Source organism: Chrysemys picta, unplaced genomic scaffold (assembly GCF_011386835.1).
Source record: "Chrysemys picta bellii isolate R12L10 unplaced genomic scaffold, ASM1138683v2 scaf562, whole genome shotgun sequence".
NCBI classification, from domain to species: domain Eukaryota; kingdom Metazoa; phylum Chordata; order Testudines; family Emydidae; genus Chrysemys; species Chrysemys picta.
In genome coordinates this window covers 1-21,336 of record NW_027053269.1, presented here as the reverse complement: position 1 = coordinate 21,336, position 21,336 = coordinate 1, and the positions used below count along the sequence as shown (strand labels likewise).

General features: G+C 52.7%; 1 protein-coding gene across 1 annotated transcript in view; it reads right to left on the bottom strand.

The window, feature by feature from the left end:
* Positions 1-20,962, bottom strand: part of LOC135978945 (maestro heat-like repeat-containing protein family member 7) — a 29,804-nt gene extending 8,842 nt beyond the window's left edge. Inside the window, exons 1-11 of the mRNA XM_065579641.1 lie at positions 20,856-20,962; positions 19,551-19,680; positions 15,713-15,819; positions 14,432-14,581; positions 12,989-13,143; positions 12,482-12,617; positions 6,700-6,863; positions 6,455-6,592; positions 4,924-5,038; positions 2,919-3,059; positions 533-709 (exon numbers count right to left, since the gene is read on the bottom strand). Of these exons, the coding sequence (XP_065435713.1) occupies positions 533-709; positions 2,919-3,059; positions 4,924-5,038; positions 6,455-6,592; positions 6,700-6,863; positions 12,482-12,617; positions 12,989-13,143; positions 14,432-14,581; positions 15,713-15,819; positions 19,551-19,680; positions 20,856-20,888 (1,446 nt within the window). The 5' untranslated portion in view covers positions 20,889-20,962. The remainder of the gene's footprint in view (positions 1-532; positions 710-2,918; positions 3,060-4,923; positions 5,039-6,454; positions 6,593-6,699; positions 6,864-12,481; positions 12,618-12,988; positions 13,144-14,431; positions 14,582-15,712; positions 15,820-19,550; positions 19,681-20,855) is intronic.
* Positions 20,963-21,336: the final 374 nt, after the last annotated feature.

Sequence of the window (21,336 nt, the reverse complement as noted above, 5' to 3'; positions counted from 1 at the left end):
GTGGTTATGAAAGGCCTGGGGAGAACTAGGCCCTCCTTTGACGCTGCGCTGCCATGAGAACGAAGGGGAGAGGAAAGGGTGGTAGCTGCAGAACCTACAAACGGAGCCGTTTCCTTATGGAGCTCCCAGGCCAGCTGTGGGATTCTTGGCCAGGGAGAGGAGGGGCAGGATTTTCACCAGGGTACCATCACTTGTCACCCTGGAAGCCAGCAAGAGCATTGCAGCACCCTGTGCTGCAGAGGCCCCCTCACTGCATGCAGACTCAGGAATGCATGTCCTTCCACAAGGGGAGCCTTGTCCCCAGGCTGCCCTGATCCTTGTCAGCAGGCCTGCAGGACACAAGGGTTCCCATCCTTTCTGCCATACGCTCTGAAGGAGAGTGAGGTAGCAGAGGAAGGCGGGAATGGGCTCACATCATTTACAACAATCCTTTTTCTGGCTAGGACCATACACAGGCCCTGCTAGCCCACCCGCCAGCCCCCATTCACAGGTCCGCAGTTTGAACGGTCTCCTATGGGCCACCAGGCCTTACATCATCAATGAAAGGCAGGAGTTTCTCAGCCACTTGCACAGCCGCGCGGCTGGCGCTCTGCCTGTCCATGCCGGCAAGGATGTTTTTCAGCACGGTGATGGCCTCGGCGATGATGTCCCTGTCTACCTCCTGTAGTTGCTCCAGGACCTCTGGCAGCAGACGCTGGAGTTTCCCCACCTGCGTGAAATGAGGAGCTGCTTTACAAAACACCCTCCAGTGACCCACAAGCCATTTCCAAAACAACGTCCACCTCCCCTGCAGACAGAAGCATGGGAACTAAGGGGGTGCTGCAGCACTCCCAGGTTTTACACGGGGCTCTGCTCCTGGCCCCGCTCACAGGGTCCCAGCTGCCAGCCCTGCGCCAACCCCCATCTGTGGCCCCAGCCTCGGTCCCCTTGCTCCATCCACCTCCCCCGCCCCCGGCTCCTGGAGCCATGGCCCTGCTCCTGAGCCCAGCTCTAGGGGTGGCAGGGGGTGTGGGCAGGGGTAAGGTGGGGTGCAGCACCTCCACTATAAAAAGTCTTCCAGTGCCCCTGCCTCCAGGTGACATGTTAGAACCTCAAAGCCTTTGCACAGCCAGCTAGGATCACGGGCAGCAGGCCCGGCTACCTGCAATATAAGCAGCTGCTTCCTTGTACCCCAGATCTCAGGGGATGGTATTTATTAGCGGGTATCATCTGTGGAAAGTTCTCTGCACAACACATTGACCCCAAATAAATCAAGTCTATTATTGTTATAGGGGTTCAAATAGCACCTCGAGGGCCTATCTGCAATCAGGGCTTGTGCTGGGGGATTTCCAGGCACAGTAAGAGACGTCCCCTGCCCTAGAGCTTACAGGCTAGGCACACAAAGGAAGGATTTCTATCCCCATTGTACAGACATGGAGCTCAGGCACAGAGAGGCTACGTGACTCGCCCATGGTCACCCAGAGAGTCTGGAAGAGCCAGGAACTGAACCTGGGTTCTCCCGAGTCCCTGTCCTTACAGCCCAGCCTAGAGGAGGGAGCCAATTTTGCACACGAGTTCTAGGGTTGGTCTGTTACTAAAAGCCAGATTCAATCATTTCTGTATTTGGTTTTTGAACCTTTCAAAGACAGCCCCACAAAACATTTTTGGAGAGGGTCCAGAGAAGAGCTTGAGAACATGACCTATGAAGGAAGGCTGAAAGAATTGTGTTTGTTTAGTTTGAAAAAGAGAAGACTGAGAGGGGACATGATAGCAGTTTTCAGGTATCTAAAAGGGTGTCATAAGGAGGAGGGAGAAAACTTGTTCACCTTAGTCTCTAAGGATAGACCAAGAAGCAATGGGCTTAAACTGCAGCAAGGGAGGTTTAGGTTGGACATTAGGAAAAAATTCCTAACTGTCAGGGTGGTTAAACACTGGAATAAATTGCCTAGGGAGGTTGTGGAATCTCCATCTCTGGAGGTATTTAAGAGTAGGTTAGATAACTGTCTATCAGGGATGGTCTAGGCAATATTTGGTCCTGCCATGAGGGCAGGGGACTGGACTCGATGACCTCTCGAGGTCCCTTCCAGGCCTAGAATCTATGAATCTATGAAAATCTCAACCGGCATCAGGGAAAAAATGTGTCAAATACAGGCTAACCGGTTCCGGAAGAAAAAATGAACCACAAGCAAGTGAAAACCAGGCTGAGGCTCATGGAACGGTGGGAATGGTGTATGACAAAGAATGACAGTCACGCCCTCTCCATGTCTGATAGAATCGTAGTCCGGGTTTAATAAACCGGACTGACCCGCTATTCTCAAGGTAAGTAAATTATCATTAGTGAGAGTTGCCTTCAGATTGTCTCCTCTTTACCAGGCTGCCAGATCTGTGTATTTAAGCCCCAAGGGTTTTCTCTGCCTTCACTATACTGTGTGTATCAAACTTGTTATGAGATCTTAGCAGCAAAAGGCCCCTGTAGAGCTCTTCAGAGGAGCAAGTGCTGCGGGACAGAGCCGTGACGTCAACAGTTAAAACCTATGAGGCTTTAAAAGGGGATTTGTAGGAAAAAATGGTTCCTAATTGAAGCGAAATGGCTCTGTCTGGGCGTCCCTGATCACTGGTGTCGCCAGCATTCCCTGGGGTCTAGAGTCCACAGCTCTGCTGCTAATCTAGTGCTAGGGTTCTTTGGATCACAGAGACCCCAGACACAATCAGGCCCGGCAGTGCCAGGTACTGCACACACCCAGAGACACACCCCGCAGGAGCCAGGCTTGGAGACTTGCCCAAGGTCACCAAGCAGGTCAGTGACAGAGCCAGGAATAGAAGCCAGGGCTCCTGACTCGAGGCCAGGGCCATGTCCCCATGGAAGGTTTCAATGACCCCAGCCCTGCAACAGCTCCCTGCAGTTCTGGGTTTATCCCCCAGCCCTCCTCCCCTCTCACCTTCTCTGGGCACAGGGACAGGTTCAGGAGGCCTTTGAGCGCCAGCCAGCGCACCACAGTGTTGGGGTCTCTCAGCTGCCCACTCAACTGGTCCAGGATGGCGTCTTCCTGCTTATTGCCAAGGTCAGGGCACTGGAGGAGCTAACACACCAACAGTGAAACAAGCTAGAGAACGGGGCTGGACCCTCACGACTCATCTCTGCCAAGGGGCCCTTAGCTCCAGCTGCCACGGGCACAGCATGCGCTGTACGCCGGGCACCGCGATTGGTCACCGTGTGTGCCCCACTGAAACGCTGCTAGCGCAACGGGCCCTCGAGGCTCCAGCCGAGATCAAGGCCTACCCTGCTCCCTCACTAAGGCTCAGCTGCATGCGGAGCAGGGAGGGAGGGGGCTGCAGCCTTGTGTTCCAAAGGGCCGCCCGGTCTACGGGGGGCAGGTGAATTGGCCGTGGATGGGCCCGGCCTGCGCATGGCATACGGACGTCAGAGGGGGCTTCAGGGCCGAGGTCACACAAGGGACCATTCTATGGAGCTGAGCCTTGGGGAACAAGAGACACCCGACCCTGGGCTTTGCTCCAGCCCCGCAACACCAGCTGGGGCCGGTAACAATGTCCAGAGTCAGTGACTCCACCCCTAGGGCTTTAGGAGCTTTCCCTGCCCCTGGTCACCCACCCAACCCCAGAGCCACCTACTCCTCTCCTGGCCATAGGCATGGGCGGCGAGTTCTATGGGCCCCCGGTGCCTGGGCACCATGGGCCTCGGCCCCGCCTTCTGCCCCCACGTCTCCCGGGCCATTTAAAAGAGCCCGGGGCCCCCACTCACCACCCGCAGTGCAGCGGAGCTGAGCGGCTTCCTGCCTGCTTGCTCCACATGGCTGCCGGCCCCTCCCTGCGGCCCCTGAGTGGGGTGGGTCTGTGTCCCACTGTCACGGAGTGTGGGGGAGTCAGGGCCCCGCACCCCCCACTTCCTGTGATTCACCGTGACTCTCACCAGCCAGTAAAACAGAAGGTTTATTAGATGACAGGAACACAGTCCCAAGCAGGGCTTGTAAGTACAACCAGGACCCCTTCAGCCAGGTCCCTCTGGGGGGCAAGGATCTTAGACCCCAGACTTGGGGTTCCCTGCCTCTTCCCACCCAGCCCAAAACTGAAACCAAAACCCCTCCTGCAGGCTCTCTCCTCCTCCTTCTCTCCCCCTCTCCCTTTGTCCAGTTTCCAGGGCAAAGGTGTCGACTTGCCCCACCCCCCTTCCTGGCTCAGGTTAACAGGCTCAGGTACTGTCCCTCACCTAAAGTCATCCCCTGCTCTCCCATCCCCCATGCAGACAGTCCAGTAAAACTAACCGACATATCCAGGTCAATCCACCCCGCTCCCTACTGCGTCACACCCACCCCAAGCGCCCCTGCAGCCAGTAGGAAGCTGCGCGGGCAGTGCCTGGGGGTAGCAGCACACGGAGGCCCCCAGGCCCGCCCTGCCTAGGAGCCCCAGGTAAGCGCCGCACCCTCCCAACTCCTCCCAGAGCCTGCACCCCCACCCCTTTCCCACACCCCACTCCGGCCCCCAAACTCCCTCCCAGAGCCTGTACCCCCTCCCTCCACACCCCCTCCTGCCCCCAAACTCCTCCCAGAGCCTGCACCCCTCACCCCTTCCTGCACCCCCACCTTCTGCCCCAGCCTGGAGCCTGCACCCAGCACCCAAACTCCATCCCAGAGCCTGCACCGCAGGCCCCTTCCCCCACCCAAACTCCCTCCCAGGGCCCAACCTCTCACCCCTCCTGCACCCCAATCCCCTACCCCAGCCCAGTGCCTGTACCCCAGACCTCCTCCCCCCGCCCAAACTCCCTCCCAGAGACTTAGACAGGTGGGAGGCAGTTTGGAGGGGCGGGCTCTGCTGGTCACCACCAACATTTCTACAAACCTGCCGCCCCTGGCCATAGGTCAGTCCCATGCCACAGTCACCGCTGGGCTAGGGCTGTTCTCACGACCCTCACCCGCCGGTGAGGCTCACCTGAATGAAGAACGCCATGGCCGGGATGTACCGCCTATCATCCCTGCAGTTGAGGATGGCCATCAGCTCCTGGAAAATCCAGCAACGCTCCTGGAAACTGACCGAAACCATGGCCCTGGCATGGGAAACACAAACACCACATCATTGAGGTGGGCAAGGACTGGTTCTCCATTTACAAATCTAACCAGACCAGTGCCACAGGACAGGGGATCCCGGGTGACTAGTCACGTGCAGCTGGCATGGACAAGTTCCTGCTGGCTTAAAATGCCCAGCAGCCTAACTGCTAGAGACCCAGACCCTTAATCACTCTACAGGGAGCCCTTCCACGAGGCCAAGCTCCGAGCGCGCAGCGCTGGGCTGTGTGACCAAGTGGGACCGTTCTTAATGTCTCCTCTGAATACTGTGTGGGTGCCTCAGTTTCCCCTATGCATTTCTTAAGTCTCCAGTGTGCATAAATGGCTGACAATCTGTCTCCTAGCAACAAATGGCCAGGGCCCTTCCCCCCTTGCAAGGGGATAGCTAAAGGTGAATAAAGATCAGGTGACCTCCTGGCCCAGGAAAGAGACAAAGGCCAGAAAGGAGGGGCTGGAGGGGGGTTTCAGTTGGGAGCTGGCTGGGGACGGGAAGTGAGTGCGGACGGAGTTGTCTGCCTCGCTGGGTCCCAGAATGGACCCGGCTGAGGGGTCCCGTTTGCTGTACCTACAAGCTCTGTTTTAGACTGTGTTCCTGTCATCTAATAAACCTCTGTTTTACTGGCTGGCTAAGAGTCACGTCTGACTGCGAAGTGGGGGTGCATGCAGGATCCTCTGGCTTCCTCAGGACCCCACCTGGGGGGACTCGCTGTGGGAAGCGCACGGAGGGGCATATGCTGAATGCTCCAAGGAGAGACCCAGGAAGGTGAAGCCGTGTGAGCTTCTTGCCCTGAAGACAGTCTGCTCCGAGGGAGAGGAGGCTCCCCAAAGTCCTGACTGGCTTTGTGGGGAGCAGTTCCAGAGCATTGCCCAGGGACTCCGTGATAGGCTGCAAGAGAACTGCAGACAAAGAAGGGCGTCGGTGGGCTCGGTGGCCTTTCTCATGTGCCCAGATATTGGGTGATGAGAGACAGAAGGTGGGTTAGGGAATATCTTAGATTGGTCTAAGACAAGTGTTAGAGCTTTCTGTGTTAGCGTCTCTCTCTCACACACAGATGCTGGGCCAGCCAAAGATATTCCCTCCCCCACCTTGTCTCTCTCATGTGCTGGGCCTGACAGGGCTACACCAACGCTGCAGACAGACATGACGGAGGCTGTCTTTGCCCAGCCACGCCTGCCAGAGCCACGCAGGAAGCGGTTTACGCCAGGCAGCGCAGGGTGGAGAAGTAGCCGACTGACCCCTCGGCCAACGGCACAGAGGCTGTGGCCTCTTCCACGCAGGCGATTGGGAGCCGCGTCTCACCCAGCGGGGAAGGCGATGTGGCCGTGTCCTGGGCCCAGGGACGGGAGATGCTACTGCGGTCAGTTCTGGGCAGCAGCCCCAGGGACAAGACACTCACCGGGCAAGCACCAAGACGCCTTTGTGGTGCATGTCGGCGTTCACGAGCATGCCCCAGCCACCCTGCTTGTGGATGAACGTGGTCTGGTCCCTGTAGCCAGCACATTGGAGCAAGGCTTGCATGGCATCCACCGCACACCTGCATGCAGAGCGAGCCTCTTGTTACTGAGCGAGCCCAGGCCAGGCCCTGCCGCGTGCCTGCGGGCGACGGTTCAGAACCGAGGTGGGGTGTCGGGCTGGTGGTACCTGACAGGGCTGAGGGGTGCGGGCGTGTCCTCCTGGTTATGCATGGACAGCTCCACTATGTATGTGATCTGGAATAGCAGGGCGATGGAGAGCTGAGGGAAGAGCTCCTTCACCTGCTGCCTGCAGTTCTGCTCCTTGAAGATCTCGTACAGGGCTCTGGTGGCCTGCAGCCAAGAACAGGAGACAGATGTCACTGCAGGGCCTTCGCCCTTCCCACGCTCCCCCGAGGCACCTAGAGAGGGGGGGTGGGCTGGGGGCTAAGGCCTGGGATGCTGGATTCAATTCCTAGCCTGTGTGACCTTGGCTAGAACCACAGAAGGGACTTCGGCTCAGCGTTGCCATGCCTAGCTTCATGTGCCCTGCTGCCCAGTGGACTCACAGCCCTGAGTTAAGTGCCCAGGCTCCATATACGCTCCAGAGGGAGAGTCAGTTGGGCCAATTGTTAAAGAGGGTAAACGGGATGGCCTGGGTAATTTCAGGCCTGTCAGCCTGACATCGATCCCAGGCAAGATAATGGAGCGGCTGGTACAAGATTAAATTAATAAAGAATTAAAGAAGATAATTTAATTAATGCAAATCAACATGGGTGTATGGAAAATATTTCCAGCCAAGATAATTGCGATCTGTTTTTCGATGAGATTACAAGTTTGGTAGAGAAAGGAAATAGCATTGGCATAATGTATGTAGACTTCTGTAAGGCGCTTGAGTTGGCGCCGCACTCCAGTTTGATCGGAATCCTAGAAGGATACAAAAGTAACGTGGCACACATGAATTGGTTATAAACTGGCTGACAGGTCTCAAAATGTAATTGTAAACTGGGAATCAGCATTGCACTGGTGTGTTTCCAGTGTGGTCCCCGCAGGGATCGGGTCTTGGCCCTACGCGATTTAACATTTTTATCAATGACCTGGAAGAAAACATAAAATCATCACTGATAAAATTTGCAGCTGACACAAGAATTGGGTGAGTGGTAAATAATGAAGAGGACAAGTCACTGATACAGAGCGATCTGAATCGCTTGGTAAACTGGGGGGCAATCAAACAGTATGTGTTTTACTATGGCTCATTGTAAATGAATACATCTAGGAACAGGACGGGGGATTCTCTCCTGGGAAGCAGAGACTCTGAAAAGGGCCTGGGAGTCCTGGTGGATAATCAGCTGAACAGGAGCTCCCAGTGTGGCGCTGTGGCCAAAAGAGCTCATGTGATCCTGGGATAAATAAACAGAAGAATCTCGAGTGGGAGTATCTGGCACTGGTGTGACCCACTGCTGGGATCCTGGGTCCTGTTCCAGTGCCCACAATGCAAGAAGAATGTTGATAAATTGCAGAGGGTTCAGAGAAAAGTCGTGAGAATGATTAAAGGATTAGAAACCTGTCTTATAGTGATAGGGTGACCAGACAGCAAGTGTGAAAAATCAGGACGGGGGTTGGGGGGTAATAGGAGCCTATATAAGAAAAAGACCCTAAAATCAGGACTGTCCCTATAAAATCTGGTCACCCTACACAGTGAGAGACTCAAGAAGCTCGATCTATTCAGCTTAACAAAGAGAAGGTTGAGGGATGACTTGATTACTGTCTATAGGTATTTCCCTGGGGAACAAATATTTAGTAATTGGCTTTTCAGTCTAGCAGAGAAAGGTCTAACATGATCCAGTGGCTGGAAGTTGAAGGTAGACATTCAGATTGGAAATAAGGCATACACGTCACAGTGAGAGTAATTAATCATTGGAACAATTTACCCAGGGTGGTGATAGATTCTCCATCACTGACCATTTTTGAATCACGATGGGATGTTTTTCTTCAAAGACCTGCTCTAGGAATGATCTGGGGGCAGTTCTCTGGCCTGTGTCATGCAGGGGATCTGACTAGATGATCACAGAGGTCCCTTCTGGCCTTGAAATCTATGAAGCTAAGAGTGGGGAGCTGCCTAAACCAGCCAATAGGAAATGCTGAGGAGAGGGGTGTGGCCTAAGCCCCACCCCCAAAGGGAATTCGGTATCTATCTCTACTTGGGAACACTTAAATAGTCATTGGAGCAGAGTTTAGACCCCGGGTCTCCCAGTTGGGTGCCCTAACCACTCGGCTAGAGACAGTGGTGTAGTCCAAAATCGGAAGGTACTGGAATGCCACTAAAATATTGATTTTCATAAACATGAATTATACAAATTCACATTTTATTTGTCTACTGAATTTCTGGTACAGTAATACTTGGCTAAACCAGGCATGGCTGGAGACAGGCTGGCTGTCCAAAATAACAAGGTATTGGATTTTCTTTTTTTTAATTGTGTACACAGGGGTCGGCAACATTTGGCACGCGGCTCGCCAGGGTAAGCACCCTGGCAGGCCAGGCAAGTTTATTTACCTGCTGACGCAGCAGGTTCGGCCGATTGCGGCCCCCACTCGCTGCGGTTCGCCATCCCGGGCCAATGGGGGCGGCGAGAAACCGCGGCCAGCACATCCCTCGCCCGCGCCGCGTCAGCAGGTAAATAAACTGGCCCGGCCCGCCAGGGTGCTTACCCTGGCGAGCCGCGTGCCAAACGTTGCCGACCCCTGGTATACACGCGCGCACACACACACACACACACACACACACACACACACACACACACACACACACACACCTATAGTAGCTATTCAATTCATTTTAACTGTTGAAATCATTATGCTGAAATGCCATTAATGTGTACACAGCACACTATGTAAAAGATCTAAATCTAGACAGTACAGTGAGAAAAACCCAATGAATGCGTAGCACGTTTTCTTTTTACTTTAGCCTATAGGCTAATGAAAATACAAAATAAATCATGCTGCTGCACTATAGACATTACTCTATCTGGCGGAAATAATAAAAGTTTATTTTAAATTGAAACTAGCTAGTAGGTTACACAAGTAACACAAAATACATCAAGGCATAACAGGGGCTGAAGTAGCAAAGGCCTGCTGTAATGCATTTATCTAATTTCTACAAGTATTTCCACAAAGTGTCTTTCTCCATCTTGTAATTTATGTGTCTGTGAATCAGAGGGAGAACAAGGATGTCTGAGCCAAGTTCTGGCACAGCTGAGAGGATGCCACATGGAACATGAAGGGCCACGGAGCTTGCTAAACATGAGCAATGACATATGCGGAATAAGCCGCTTGCTACATTTGCCATTCACAATCATAGTCATGTGGCTAAATCCACGCTCACACTCAGCCGTGCTGCATGAAATCACACGCGTGGAGCTGAACAGAGGTTTCAGCTGACCAGTATAGTCAAGAAAGTCACGCTAGGCATTGACTATTCCAAATCGGTTGCACAGCTGCCCTACCTCCTTTTCACTTTATCTAAGAATAATGGGTCACTACAAAAAGTAATTTTCCCTCTGCTGATACTCACACCTTCTTCTTGTTCTTTCTTGGTTTCAGGTGACCGGCAGTAAAGCGTATACAGTTTGTCAAAGAATTCCAAGTGATTTACAGCTCTTACTTCACTTAACGTTTCAGCAGCTGCCAAATCCAACCTGTGATTCACACACTACCTCGCTAGAACATTTGGGTACTTCTTCACAATACAGCTCGCTACGCCAGAGTTCTTCCGAAGCATAACACTAGCACCACCACTCGCAAATACTACAAGAGTAATTGTAATCAGAATTCGATTTATTGAGGCATTTCAGCTCACAATCTACAGTGCCTGAAGCCGTCTGACGTGGAAGTGCAATCAGATCAAGAAACATGACGTGAGGATAATCATCCTTCAAAGTGTCACATTTTAAATAGATTCTAACTGTTGATTCATTGCTCAGAGTAGTTGATTCATCAACAGACATGGCTATCTTTCCGTCACTCTCCGGCATCTGAGCGCACATTCGTCATTTGCAAGGCTTTCGGTGCATTGCAGATGAGATAGGGTCTAGCATGTCTGTAGCACTGAATTGTGAACACAGACCGATACCAATATCTACACCATGCAGTATGTGGAATTCAGTTAAATCGGGACGATCCGAGTAGGGTCTGCCATGTTTAGCAATGTAATATGCCATTCGCTTTACCTGCACAGTTGTGTCAAGTTCTGATTTTGTCATGTTAACCACTTCATCTTCAAAAGTTGAGGTTTCTGCTTCTGTTGAAAGCTGTAAAGCTACCTGCAGTTGAATCTTTGTGTTCCTTTATCTTCATTGGCAGAGATGTTAATCTGGACTCTCAGCTAGGTCCATAAGGAGAAACAGAAAACTACCACCACCCTACTGCTATGGAGAGACCCTGATGAAACTTTGCTACCGTTAAGGCATCCAAGCTTACCATCATGGCAGACCAACCAAGGATAATCCCTCTTCTTCAGCATCCACTAACCAGAATTCATGCCAGCTGGTCTTTGGCTGTTGAAGGGTAATCTTCACAGTTCGTTCTCACTGCAATAGCCACCTCAGTGAACTCCATTACAGGAAGAGCTCTGTTTTTGTGTTTGTGTCTGCAGTCGAAGCACGGCTGCTACTGTCTTCGTCAGCACCTTTAGCCTTCTCAAAGAAGTAGTTAGGAAGAGAAGAATTTCCTAATGCTCTTTTCACTGCATCAGAGGACTGCTGGCTGTAACAGACAGTTGTGCCGGAGATGTGAATCATGTCATTTAGCTTGCCTACTATGTGCGTTCTGGCTCGATTACAATATTGTTGTCTGGTGTTGTTTCACATCTTTATTAATGACCTGGATGTAGATAGAGAGAGCAAACTGGTCAAGTTTGCAGATGACACAAAGCTAGGAGGAGTCACCAATACTTTAGAGGAAAGAGCTAAAATTACGAGGGATCATGGTAAATTGGAGGACCGGGCTATAGACAACAAAATGAAATTCACCAAAGACAAATGTGAGGTGCTACATTTAGAGAAGAAAAATCAAATGCACAGATACAGAATGGGGGATAACCAGCTTGGCCGTGGCACTTCTGAGAAGGATCTGGGAGCTGTGGTCGATCACAACCTCAGCATGAGTCAGCAATGCGATGCTGTTGCAAAAAAAGCAAATGCAATTTTAGGTTGCATTAACAGAGGTATAGCATGCAAGTTATGGGAGGCGATAGTACCGCTCTACTCAGCACTGGTTAGGCCTCAGCTGGAGGACAGTGTCCAGTTTTGGTCACCAATGTCTAGAAAGGATGTGGAGAAACTGTAATGGATCCAGAGGCGAGTAACAAAGATGATCAGAGGGACGGAACACAAGCCATACGAGCAAAGGCTGAAGGAACTGGCTATGTTTAGTTTGGAAAAGAGGAGATTAAGGGGGGACTTGATAACGGTCTTCAGATACTTGGAAGGCTGCCATAAAAAAAAGATGGAGAAAAGTTGTTCTCTCTTTCCACAGAGGGCAGGACAAGAGGCGATGGGGTCAAACTACAGCACAGCAGATGTAGATTAAACCTCAGGAAAAGCTTCCTAACGGTAAGAAGAGTAGGACGATGGGACAGACGCCTAGGGAGCTTGTGGAAACTCCTTCGCTGGAGGTTTTCAGAAGGAGGCTGGAGCCATCTGTCTGGGGTGGGTTAGACACAACAAGTCCTGCCTCGTGGCAGGGGGCTGGACGAGCTGACCCTGCGATCCCTTCTCACCCTGTGGTTCTAGGAGTGCTGCTGAATAGCACCAGGAGAGCGTTTCGGCGTGTTCCGGCTCGACTATAGCACTGGCTAGAGTCACGCTCTCTCTCTTCGGCCCAATGACTATACCCAGTGGGAGACTGAGAGACACCCTCAGGCAGTGATGGGGACACACGGCGCTCCTTCCCTTGCTGCAGGGGCTGATACTTACAGCCAAGGGGGCCTCTCTCTGAGAGACATGATGGTGGTGCAGCGGCTGTTCCCGCAGCGTGTTGAGCAGCTCTTTTAGGACCTTTTCTATGCTCTGGCAGTGGGATGCCAGCATCCGCCACATCTCCGCAGCAACGCTGCAAAGGGAGAGAGCCAACGGCACTTGGTCAGAGCCCCGCCAGCCTCCTGCACCACGCCCCCCCCGGCACCGGCACCCTGCTGGGACTCCTTGCACCAGCCAGCTCTTTGTTGCCCTCCCACTGCTGCTGGTGCAGGCTGCCTGGGGACCGGGTCTGAGTGTCAGCCCCAGGGGAGGCTGAGGGATGCCATACAGGGTTTTGCAGGCTGGCCTGTCTCCAGGGCAAGCCAGCCTGCAAAACCCTCCAGGAGAAGCAGCAGCTCTGCAGGGAGAAGGAGATCTCTGGAAGGTTCTGCACTCCCCTGTCCCTGGCAGCGGGACCAGTCCGGGGGACCCGGAGCGCAAGCGACGGCAGCCCCAGCCCCGTACCTGTCACATGACAGCGAGCAGCCCAGCAGGGTTCTGACCACCTCCTCGCTGTACTGGTTGCCCAGCACGAGAAGGGTCATGAACAGCTCCTTCCGGGACAGCGGCTCGCTGATGGAGTCCAGGTTCTTGTAAATGCTCATCACAGCCTCCGACACCTGGAAGGGAAATGAGGAGATGGGGGCCTCGGCTTCCTCGCACTGCTATTGATCTGGGGTGCCAGGGACCTGCTGCACCTGAAAGCCATCTGCCCTCCCAGATCCTCTTTGCCAGCCCCAGACCTAGAGCACAGGACCAGTTCCCAGCCTATCGATTCATAGACTCCAAGGCCACAAGCGGCCATGGTGATCACCTAGACCAGGGGTCTCAAACTCAAATGACCACAAGGGCCACATGAGGACTAGTACATTGGCCCGAGGGCCGCATTACTGACACCTCCCCCCCGCCGCCCTCTGCCCCACCCCCACTCCACCCCTTCCATGAGGCCCCACCCCTGCCCCGCCTCTTCCCACCCCTTCCCTGCCCCCATTCCAACCCCTTCCCCGAAATCCCCACCCCAACTCCGCCCCCTCCCTGCCCCCAGGGGGTGCAGGAGGGGTGTGGGGTGTGGCAGGGGCTCAGGGCAGGGAGTTGGGGTGTGGGGTGCAGGAAGGGTGAGGGGTGCTGCAGGGAGTCAGGGCAGGGGATTGGGGTGCAAGAGGGGTGCAGCAGGGGGCTCAGGGCAGTGGATTGGGGTGCAGGAGGAGTGCAAGGTGCGTCAGGCGGCTCAGGGAAGGGGGTTGGGGTGCAGGAGGGGTGTGGGGTGCGACAGGGGCTCAGGGCAGGGGGTCAGGGTGCGGCGGGGGCTCAGGGCAGTGGGTTGGGGTGCAGGAGGGCTGTGGCAGGGGGTCAGGGTGCAGGATGCGGCAAGGGCCTCAGGGCAGGGCGTTCGGCTGCAGGAGGAGTTCGGGGGGCGGGCTCTGGCCTGCCCTGCCCCGCCCCCACGCTGCTCCGGGATGTATGTATTGCTGTTGCTTCAGGCACCGCCCCCAGCATCTTCCATTGGCCGGGAATGGGGAAACGCGGGCAATGGGAGCTGCTGGGGGCGGTGCCTGAAGCAACATCAACACACACAGCAATGTGCCCCCTCTTCCCCATGTTCCCGGCACGGCGCGGGGGCAGGGCAGGCAGGCAGGGAGTCTGCCCTGCCCCAGTGCACGTCGGGCCAGAGCCGCTCTAGGTAAACGCTGGGGGAGGGCAGGAGCGGGGGCTGCGAGGGGCTCGCGGGCTGCAGAAAATTACCTCGCGGGCCGCATGTGGCCCATGCGCCGTGTGTTTGAGACCCCTGACCTAGACTGACCCCCTCTCCCCCCCACATTGCACAAGCCAGAGACCTGCCCCCCAATAACACCTAGAGTCTCCCACGGATGGGCTCCCCCAGCAGGGTGTTCTCACTGCAGCTCTTACCCTCTCCAGCCTTGGGCCGGGGACCATCAGGATCTCATGCAGCATGTGCCTGGCCACCACCGAGTCATGGACGCTGGTGTCTTTCATGCTATCAATAGCAGTGCAGAGGAAGTCCATGCGCTCGGATCCGTTGAAGTACTTCCCAAACATCTGAAACAAACCCGCCAGTGAAACCATTTTTGCTGCCCAGCGCGGTTCCAGTCAGTGGCCGAGCAGCCAGGACTGGCCCAGCCAGGAGTGCAGGCAAACCCCACTCTGCCGGGACAGGGCTGGGTTACTGCACCTGGGCAGCACAGTATCCAGTCAGCAATCAGGAACTGCCGTGCATGGCAGAGGCCAGCCGGGCAGTCCACGGGGGCACAATACTGCACAGCACGGATACACTCTCTAGTTCTCAGCAGGGGCTGGCACTGGTGCACAGATGCAATGATGCCTTTTGTTGCATTAATCTCTGGGGAAGCTCCCACCACGCCTGACAAGGAGCTGGGATCAGGTTTGGATGAGCCCCAGTGCATCTTGGGATGTGGCATGTAGGGAGGCATATTGGGCTGCATTAGTAGAAGCATTGCCAGCAGATTGAGGGAAGTGATTATTCCCCTCTATTCGGCACTGGTGAGTTCACATCCGGAGTATTGCATCCAGTTTTGGGCCCCCCACAAGAGAAAGGATGTGGACAAATCGGAGAGAGTCCAGCAGAGGGCAACGAAAATGATTAGGGGCCTGGGGCACATGACTTATGAGGAGAGACTGAGGGAACTAGGCTTATTTAGTCTGCAGAAGAGAAGAGTGAGGGGGGATTTGACAGCAGCCTTCAACTACCTGCAGGGGGTGGGGGGTTCCAAAGAGGATGGAGCTAGGCTGTTCTCAGTGGTGGCAGATGAGAGAACAAGGAGTAATGGTCTCAAGTTGCAGTGGGGAAGGTCTAGGTTGGATATTAGGAAAAATGATTTCACTAGGAGGGTGGGTGAAGCACTGGAATGGGTTATCTGGGGAGGTGGTGGAATCTCCATCCTTAGAGGTTTTTAAGGCCCGGCTTGACAAAGACCTGGCTGTGATGATTTAGTTGGGGTTGGTCCTGCTTTGAGCAGGGCGTTGGATTAGATGATCTCCTGAGGTCTATGATTCTATGAGGTAGAGTGGGCCATAGGCAGGGCTCTGGCCCAGATGAATGGGCTCAGTCACACGCCTGGGTCTGTCCCTTCCCCCGACTCTTAGGGTGTTAATTTCTGACTCCTGATAACTCTGCGCACAACAATCCCGTGAAGCACTGACTGTACTTACCCATGTGATATCGCTGGTGTTGGTGAACAAGGTGTCCCAGGAGCCGTACAGGATTTGCTTGTCCTTGAGGAGCTGCCGATGCTCTTCACTGTTCGCCAGTGTCATAGCTATAAAGGGAAGGGTGTAACAGCTGACCTGTGTACAGTACTATAAAATCCCTCCTGGCCAGAGCCTCCAAAATCCTTTTCCCTGTAAAGGGTTAAGAAGCTCAGGTAACCTGGCTGGCATCTGACCCAAAGGACCAATAAGGGGACAAGATACTTTCAAATCTTGGCGGGGGGAAGGCTTTTGTTTGTGCTCTTTGTTTGGGAGTTCGTTCGCTCTTGGGATGAGAGGGACCAGACATCAATCCAGGTTCTCCCCATCTTTCTAAACAAGTCTCTCATATTTCAAACTTGTAAGTAAAAAGCCAGGCAAGGCGTCTTAGTTTTACTTTGTTTTCTCAACTTGTAAATGTACCTTTTACTAGAGTGTTTATCTTTATTGCTATGCTTTGAACCTGAGGCTAGAGGGAGGTCCTCTGAGCTCTTTAAGTTTGATTACCCTGTAAAGTTATTTTCCATACTGATTTTACGGAGATGATTTTTACCTTTTTTCTTTAATTAAAAAGGTAATTAATTTCTTTTTAAGAACCTGATTGATTTTTCCTTGTTTTAAGATCCAAGGGGTTTGGATCTTGATCCACCAGGAGTTGGTGGGAGGAAGGAGGGGAATGGTTAATTTCTCCTTGTTTTAAGATCCAAGGGGTTTGGATCTGTATTCACCAGGGAATTGGTGAAGGTCTCTCAAGGCTATCCAGGGAAGGGAATTAGCTTTGGGATGGTGGCAGCGGACCAGACCTAAGCTGGTAGTTAAGCTTAGAAGTTTTCATGCAGGCCCCCACATTTGTACCCTAAAGTTCAGAGTGGGGAAGCAGCCTTGACAGCCACCATCATTGAGGCTGAGCCAGGGAGGGGAAACAGACAGCAGGCAATATAAATCAGATGTTCGGTTAGCAAATGGGAGTTTTGCAAGAAAGTTTAGAGAGGGTGTGTGAGAGACAAGTACATCTAACAACCATACTGTAAACTCAGGCCAATAACCCCCTCCCCAGAAACAAAACTAAACAAACTAACCCCCCTGGAAGAGTAAAAATAAACCAGGCAGAAGGGCAGCAGCAGCATGGGGCTCGCCAGTTGATTGCACTGAATGCAGCATGTATGATTACCAGCCCTATGGGCAGGTAGCATATGTGGGCATTTGGCCCAAGGAGCTACTGGCCCTCGGAGACCAGGAGGCCAGAGGGGCTGAACTGGTGGAGCCAAGGAAGACAGCGAGGTACATAGAGGAGACTTTTAGGGACACAGTAGAGTGGTCCCACCCCCAGTCTGACAGCCTCTGTGCTGCTGAGGAGGGTGAAAGTTTCGGGGAAGGAGAACATCGAGCTAGAGCAGAGGGAGACGATCCCATAGTTGGGACCCACCTTCCAGATGAAGTCATGATGTCCTCTCAAATTGAGGTAGGAACCCCAGTTACAAAGAAAAGCCTGGTAATAATAATGGGGGATTCAATCAATAGACATATAAGCAGTTTGGTTTGTGATGGCTGGGAGAACCACATGGTAAATTGCCTGCCTGGTGCAAAGGTTGCAGCTCTCACGAGACATCCAGACAGACTTATGTGCCCTGTGGTATGTAACCTAGCGTTTAAATCGGCCTCTGTATGAGATAGCTAATGTGACAGTGAATTTTTAAAAAGTCTCCAGATGTGATCCCTGGTAAGCCTGACTTCAGTACCAGGCAAATTGTTGAAACTATAGGAAAGAACAGAATTATCAGACACGTCGGTGAACACAATTTGTTGGGGCAGAGTCAACATGGCTTTTGTAAAAGGAAATCATGCTTCACCAATCTACTAGAATTCTTTGAAGGGGTCAACAAGAATGTGGAGAAGGGTGATCCAGTAGATATAGTGTCCTTGGACTCCTTTGACAGGGTCCCTCACCAAAGGCTCTTAACCAAAGGAAGATGTCATGGGATAAGAGGGAAGGTTCTCTCATGGGTCAGTGGTTAAAAGATAGGAAGCAAAGGACAGGAATAAATGGTCAGTTTTCACAGTGCTGAGAGGTAAACAGCAGGGTCCCCCCCAAGGATCTGTGTTGAGACCAGTGTAGTTCAACATAGTCATAAATGATCCAGAAAAAGGGGTAACCAGTGAGGTGGCAAAATTTGCAGATGATACAAAATGACTCAAGATCGTTAAATCCAAAGCAGACTGCGAAGAGCTACAAAGGGATGTCACAAAACTGGGGGACTGGACAACAAAATGGCAGATGAAATTCAATGTTGATAAATGCAAAGTAATGCACATTGGAAATCATATCCCAACTATATATACAAAATTATGGGGTTTAAATTACCACTCAAGAAAGGTTTCAGAGTAGCAGCCGTGTTAGTCTGTATCCGCAAAAAGAAGAACAGGAGTACTTGTGGCACCTTAGAGACTAACAAATTTATTAGAGCATAAGCTTTTGTGGACTACAGCCCACTTCTTCGGATGCAGAAAGAGATTTTGGAGTCATCGTAAATAGTTCTCTGAAAACATCCACTCAACGTGCAGTGGCAGTTAAAAAAGCAAACAGAATGTTGGGAACCATTAGGAAAGGGATAGATAATAAAACAGAAAAATATCATAATGTCTCTATATAAATCCATGGTGCGCCCACACCTTGAATACTGCGTGCAGTTCTGGTCGCCCCATCTCAAAACAGATATACCAGAACTGTAAAAGGTGCAGAGAAGGGCGACAAAAATGATTAGGGGGATGGAACAGCTTCCATATGAAGAAGGATGAAAAAGACTGGGGGCAAGTCTACACTTCAAACACTGTATCGCCTGTCGGAGAATAACAGAGTTCTCACTCTTTTGGTTGGGTACAGCACACGCCGTAGCTGCACTGGCGCTGTAGCATTTAAGTGAAGATGTTCCTATGCCAACAAGCTCTTAATCCACCTCCCGGAGAGGCGCTAGCTAGGTCAGTGGGAGAGGTGCTCCTGCGACAGGGGTGTGGATTTTTCACACCCCTGAGCAATGTCGTTATAACAATATAGGTCTGTAGTATAGACCTGGGACCATTTAGTTTAGATAAGAGATGACTAACGGGGGATATGATAGAGGTCTATAAAATCATGACTGGTGTGAAGAAAGTGAATAGGAAAGTGTTATTTACCCCTGCACATAACACGAGAACTACGGGTCACTTTATGAAATGAATAGGCAGCAAGTTAAAAACGAACAGAAGAAGGTATCTCTGCACACAATGCACAGACAACCTGTGGAAATTGTTGCCGTGGGATGTTGTGAAGGCTAAAAGTATAATTGGGTTCAAGATAATCAGGGCATGCAAACCCATACTCTGCATGTCCCTAAACCTCTGACTACCAGAAGCTGGGACTAGATGTCAGGGGATGGATCACTCAAAATTTCCCTGTTCAGTTCATTCCCTCTGAAGCATGAGGTACTGGCCACTATCAGAAGACACAATACTGGGCTAGATGAACCATTGGTCTGAGTCAGTATGTCCATTCTTATGTGAGTTATGAAGAGTAGCATATAGATAGGGGAAGCTAAAGACATCAGGGGAAACTCCATGGCTTGCAGGACTAAGGATAATAAGGAGGTTTTTTTTAAAAAGTGATTTAGGAACAAAAGAAATCTTAGCAGTGGTGTAGGCTCATTACTAGATGGAGACTCTTTAAAAGGTTGCAGAAAAGGCAGAAGTGTTCAAGAAATATGTTTTCCATGTTTGGAAACCCCATGTTAGTGTATTTAGGAAGGACAAGGGTCTCCATGGCTCTTACATTTTAGCTGCAGCATGAAGGAGTAGAGGTGGTAAAATGCCTCCATAGACGATCGGCAGATCTCCTGCTCCGGATGGCACAGAGTGACACACGCCACCAGCTGGCCCAGGACTCTGAACTCCTCCGCTTCCTGATGGAGAGAGGGCGCAAAGGGAGTCACTCGCCCCTGCAGGCCTAGCGCAGCGTGTCCCCCTGGCATTGCCCTAGCAATGGGTTAGAACTGGGGGAGGCAGAGCCCAGTGCAGAGAGACTGGGGACAAGGAGAGCAGGAGGAGCCGTGGGGCCCATCACCAGGGGCTGAGGAAAGCTCAGCAGGGACGGGGAAATCTGGTCAGCAAAGTCAGCAAACCTTGCTCCCGAGTGGGGACCCGGGTAACGAATGAACTAACGTCCAGTCTCCATCTCAAGGGCAAGCGCCTAATCCCAGCCCCTTCTCCCACCCCCCACCCTCCATTGACCTCAGGCCCAGGAGCTTGGGGTCACCTTGGACTCCTCTGCTCTGCATCCCGCCTCTCTCACTCCATCCTGGAGTTCCCCAGAGTCCTCCCTTCCTGCGCCATCCCCAGCCTGCCGGCTCTCTCCCGCCGGCTCTCTACTGCAGCCTTGTCCTCTCATCTCCCCCTCCTGCCAGACCTTCCCTTGCCCCTCCTGCAGCACCTGCGCTGGCTCCCTGCTCTTCCCCACCTCGCACCAAACCCCTTGCCCTCCTCTCCAGGGGTCTGCACAGCCTCCCCACACCCACTCCCCAGTGCTCTGGCTCCTTTGGTCCCTCCCATCCCTTTCGGTGTGTCCCCTCCCACCTCCCTCCTTCTGTTCAGCCTCTGGGGGCACATCATCCAAACGCCCCCCTCCAGCTGCCGAAGGGGAGGCCTTGACACAGGGGGGATGGAGCAGCTGGAGCAGCTAAATGGCCCTGAGCACCCAGAGCAGGGGGCGTTCTTCTGGCAGCCTGGCAGGAGCTGATGCCAAAGCATCCCACAGGCAACTGACAAAGGGGGTGAACAGACACCTGGGTTCAGAGGCTGCTCTCAGGGCCATCCTGTGTAAATGCACTGACCCTGTGGAGCAGACTTTGGTGCTAGGGGAACAGCGGGGAGAGTCCTTGGAGACAGAATTATGGGGCTCGACCCAAAGCCCACTGGAGTCAGAGGACAGACCCATCGACATCAGTGCTCGGTAGATTGGACTCCTACCGAGGATCTTGCTGAGTCACTATTCTAGGCCCGGGTTTTCCCTGCCAGGGAGCGCTGCACCACGAGACTGCTCAGTGCAGTTAGGAGGCGGCCAGGGTCACAGGCTGCTCACCTTGCATTCAGGTTGACAAGCCATGAATTTCATCAGGCAGGTGATCCTTTCCACTGCCCTCAGCCGCCCATGCACCTCCTTGGATGCGGTCCAGGGGAGCAGGGCCTGAGAGAAACAAATTGGGACAAATTGCTGAGGAGAAGTACCAAAAAATAGCACAAGCACTAGGGTGACCAGACAGCAAGTGTGAAAAATCGGGACAGGGGGTGGGGGGTAATAGGATCCTATATAAGAAAAAGACCCCAAAATCGGGACTGTCCCTATAAAATCGGGACATCTGGTCACCCTAACAAGCACATAGGGAGAAGATCAGAAAGCTGAAGGCAAAAATGAGTTCTAACTGGCAAGGGACATAAAAGACAATCAGAAGCAGCTCTATAAATGCATTCGGAGCAAGAGAAAGACAAAGGAAAGTGAGGGGCCACTACTCAGCAGGGAAGGAGAGCAAATAATGGATGACACAGACAAAGCCAAGGTGTTT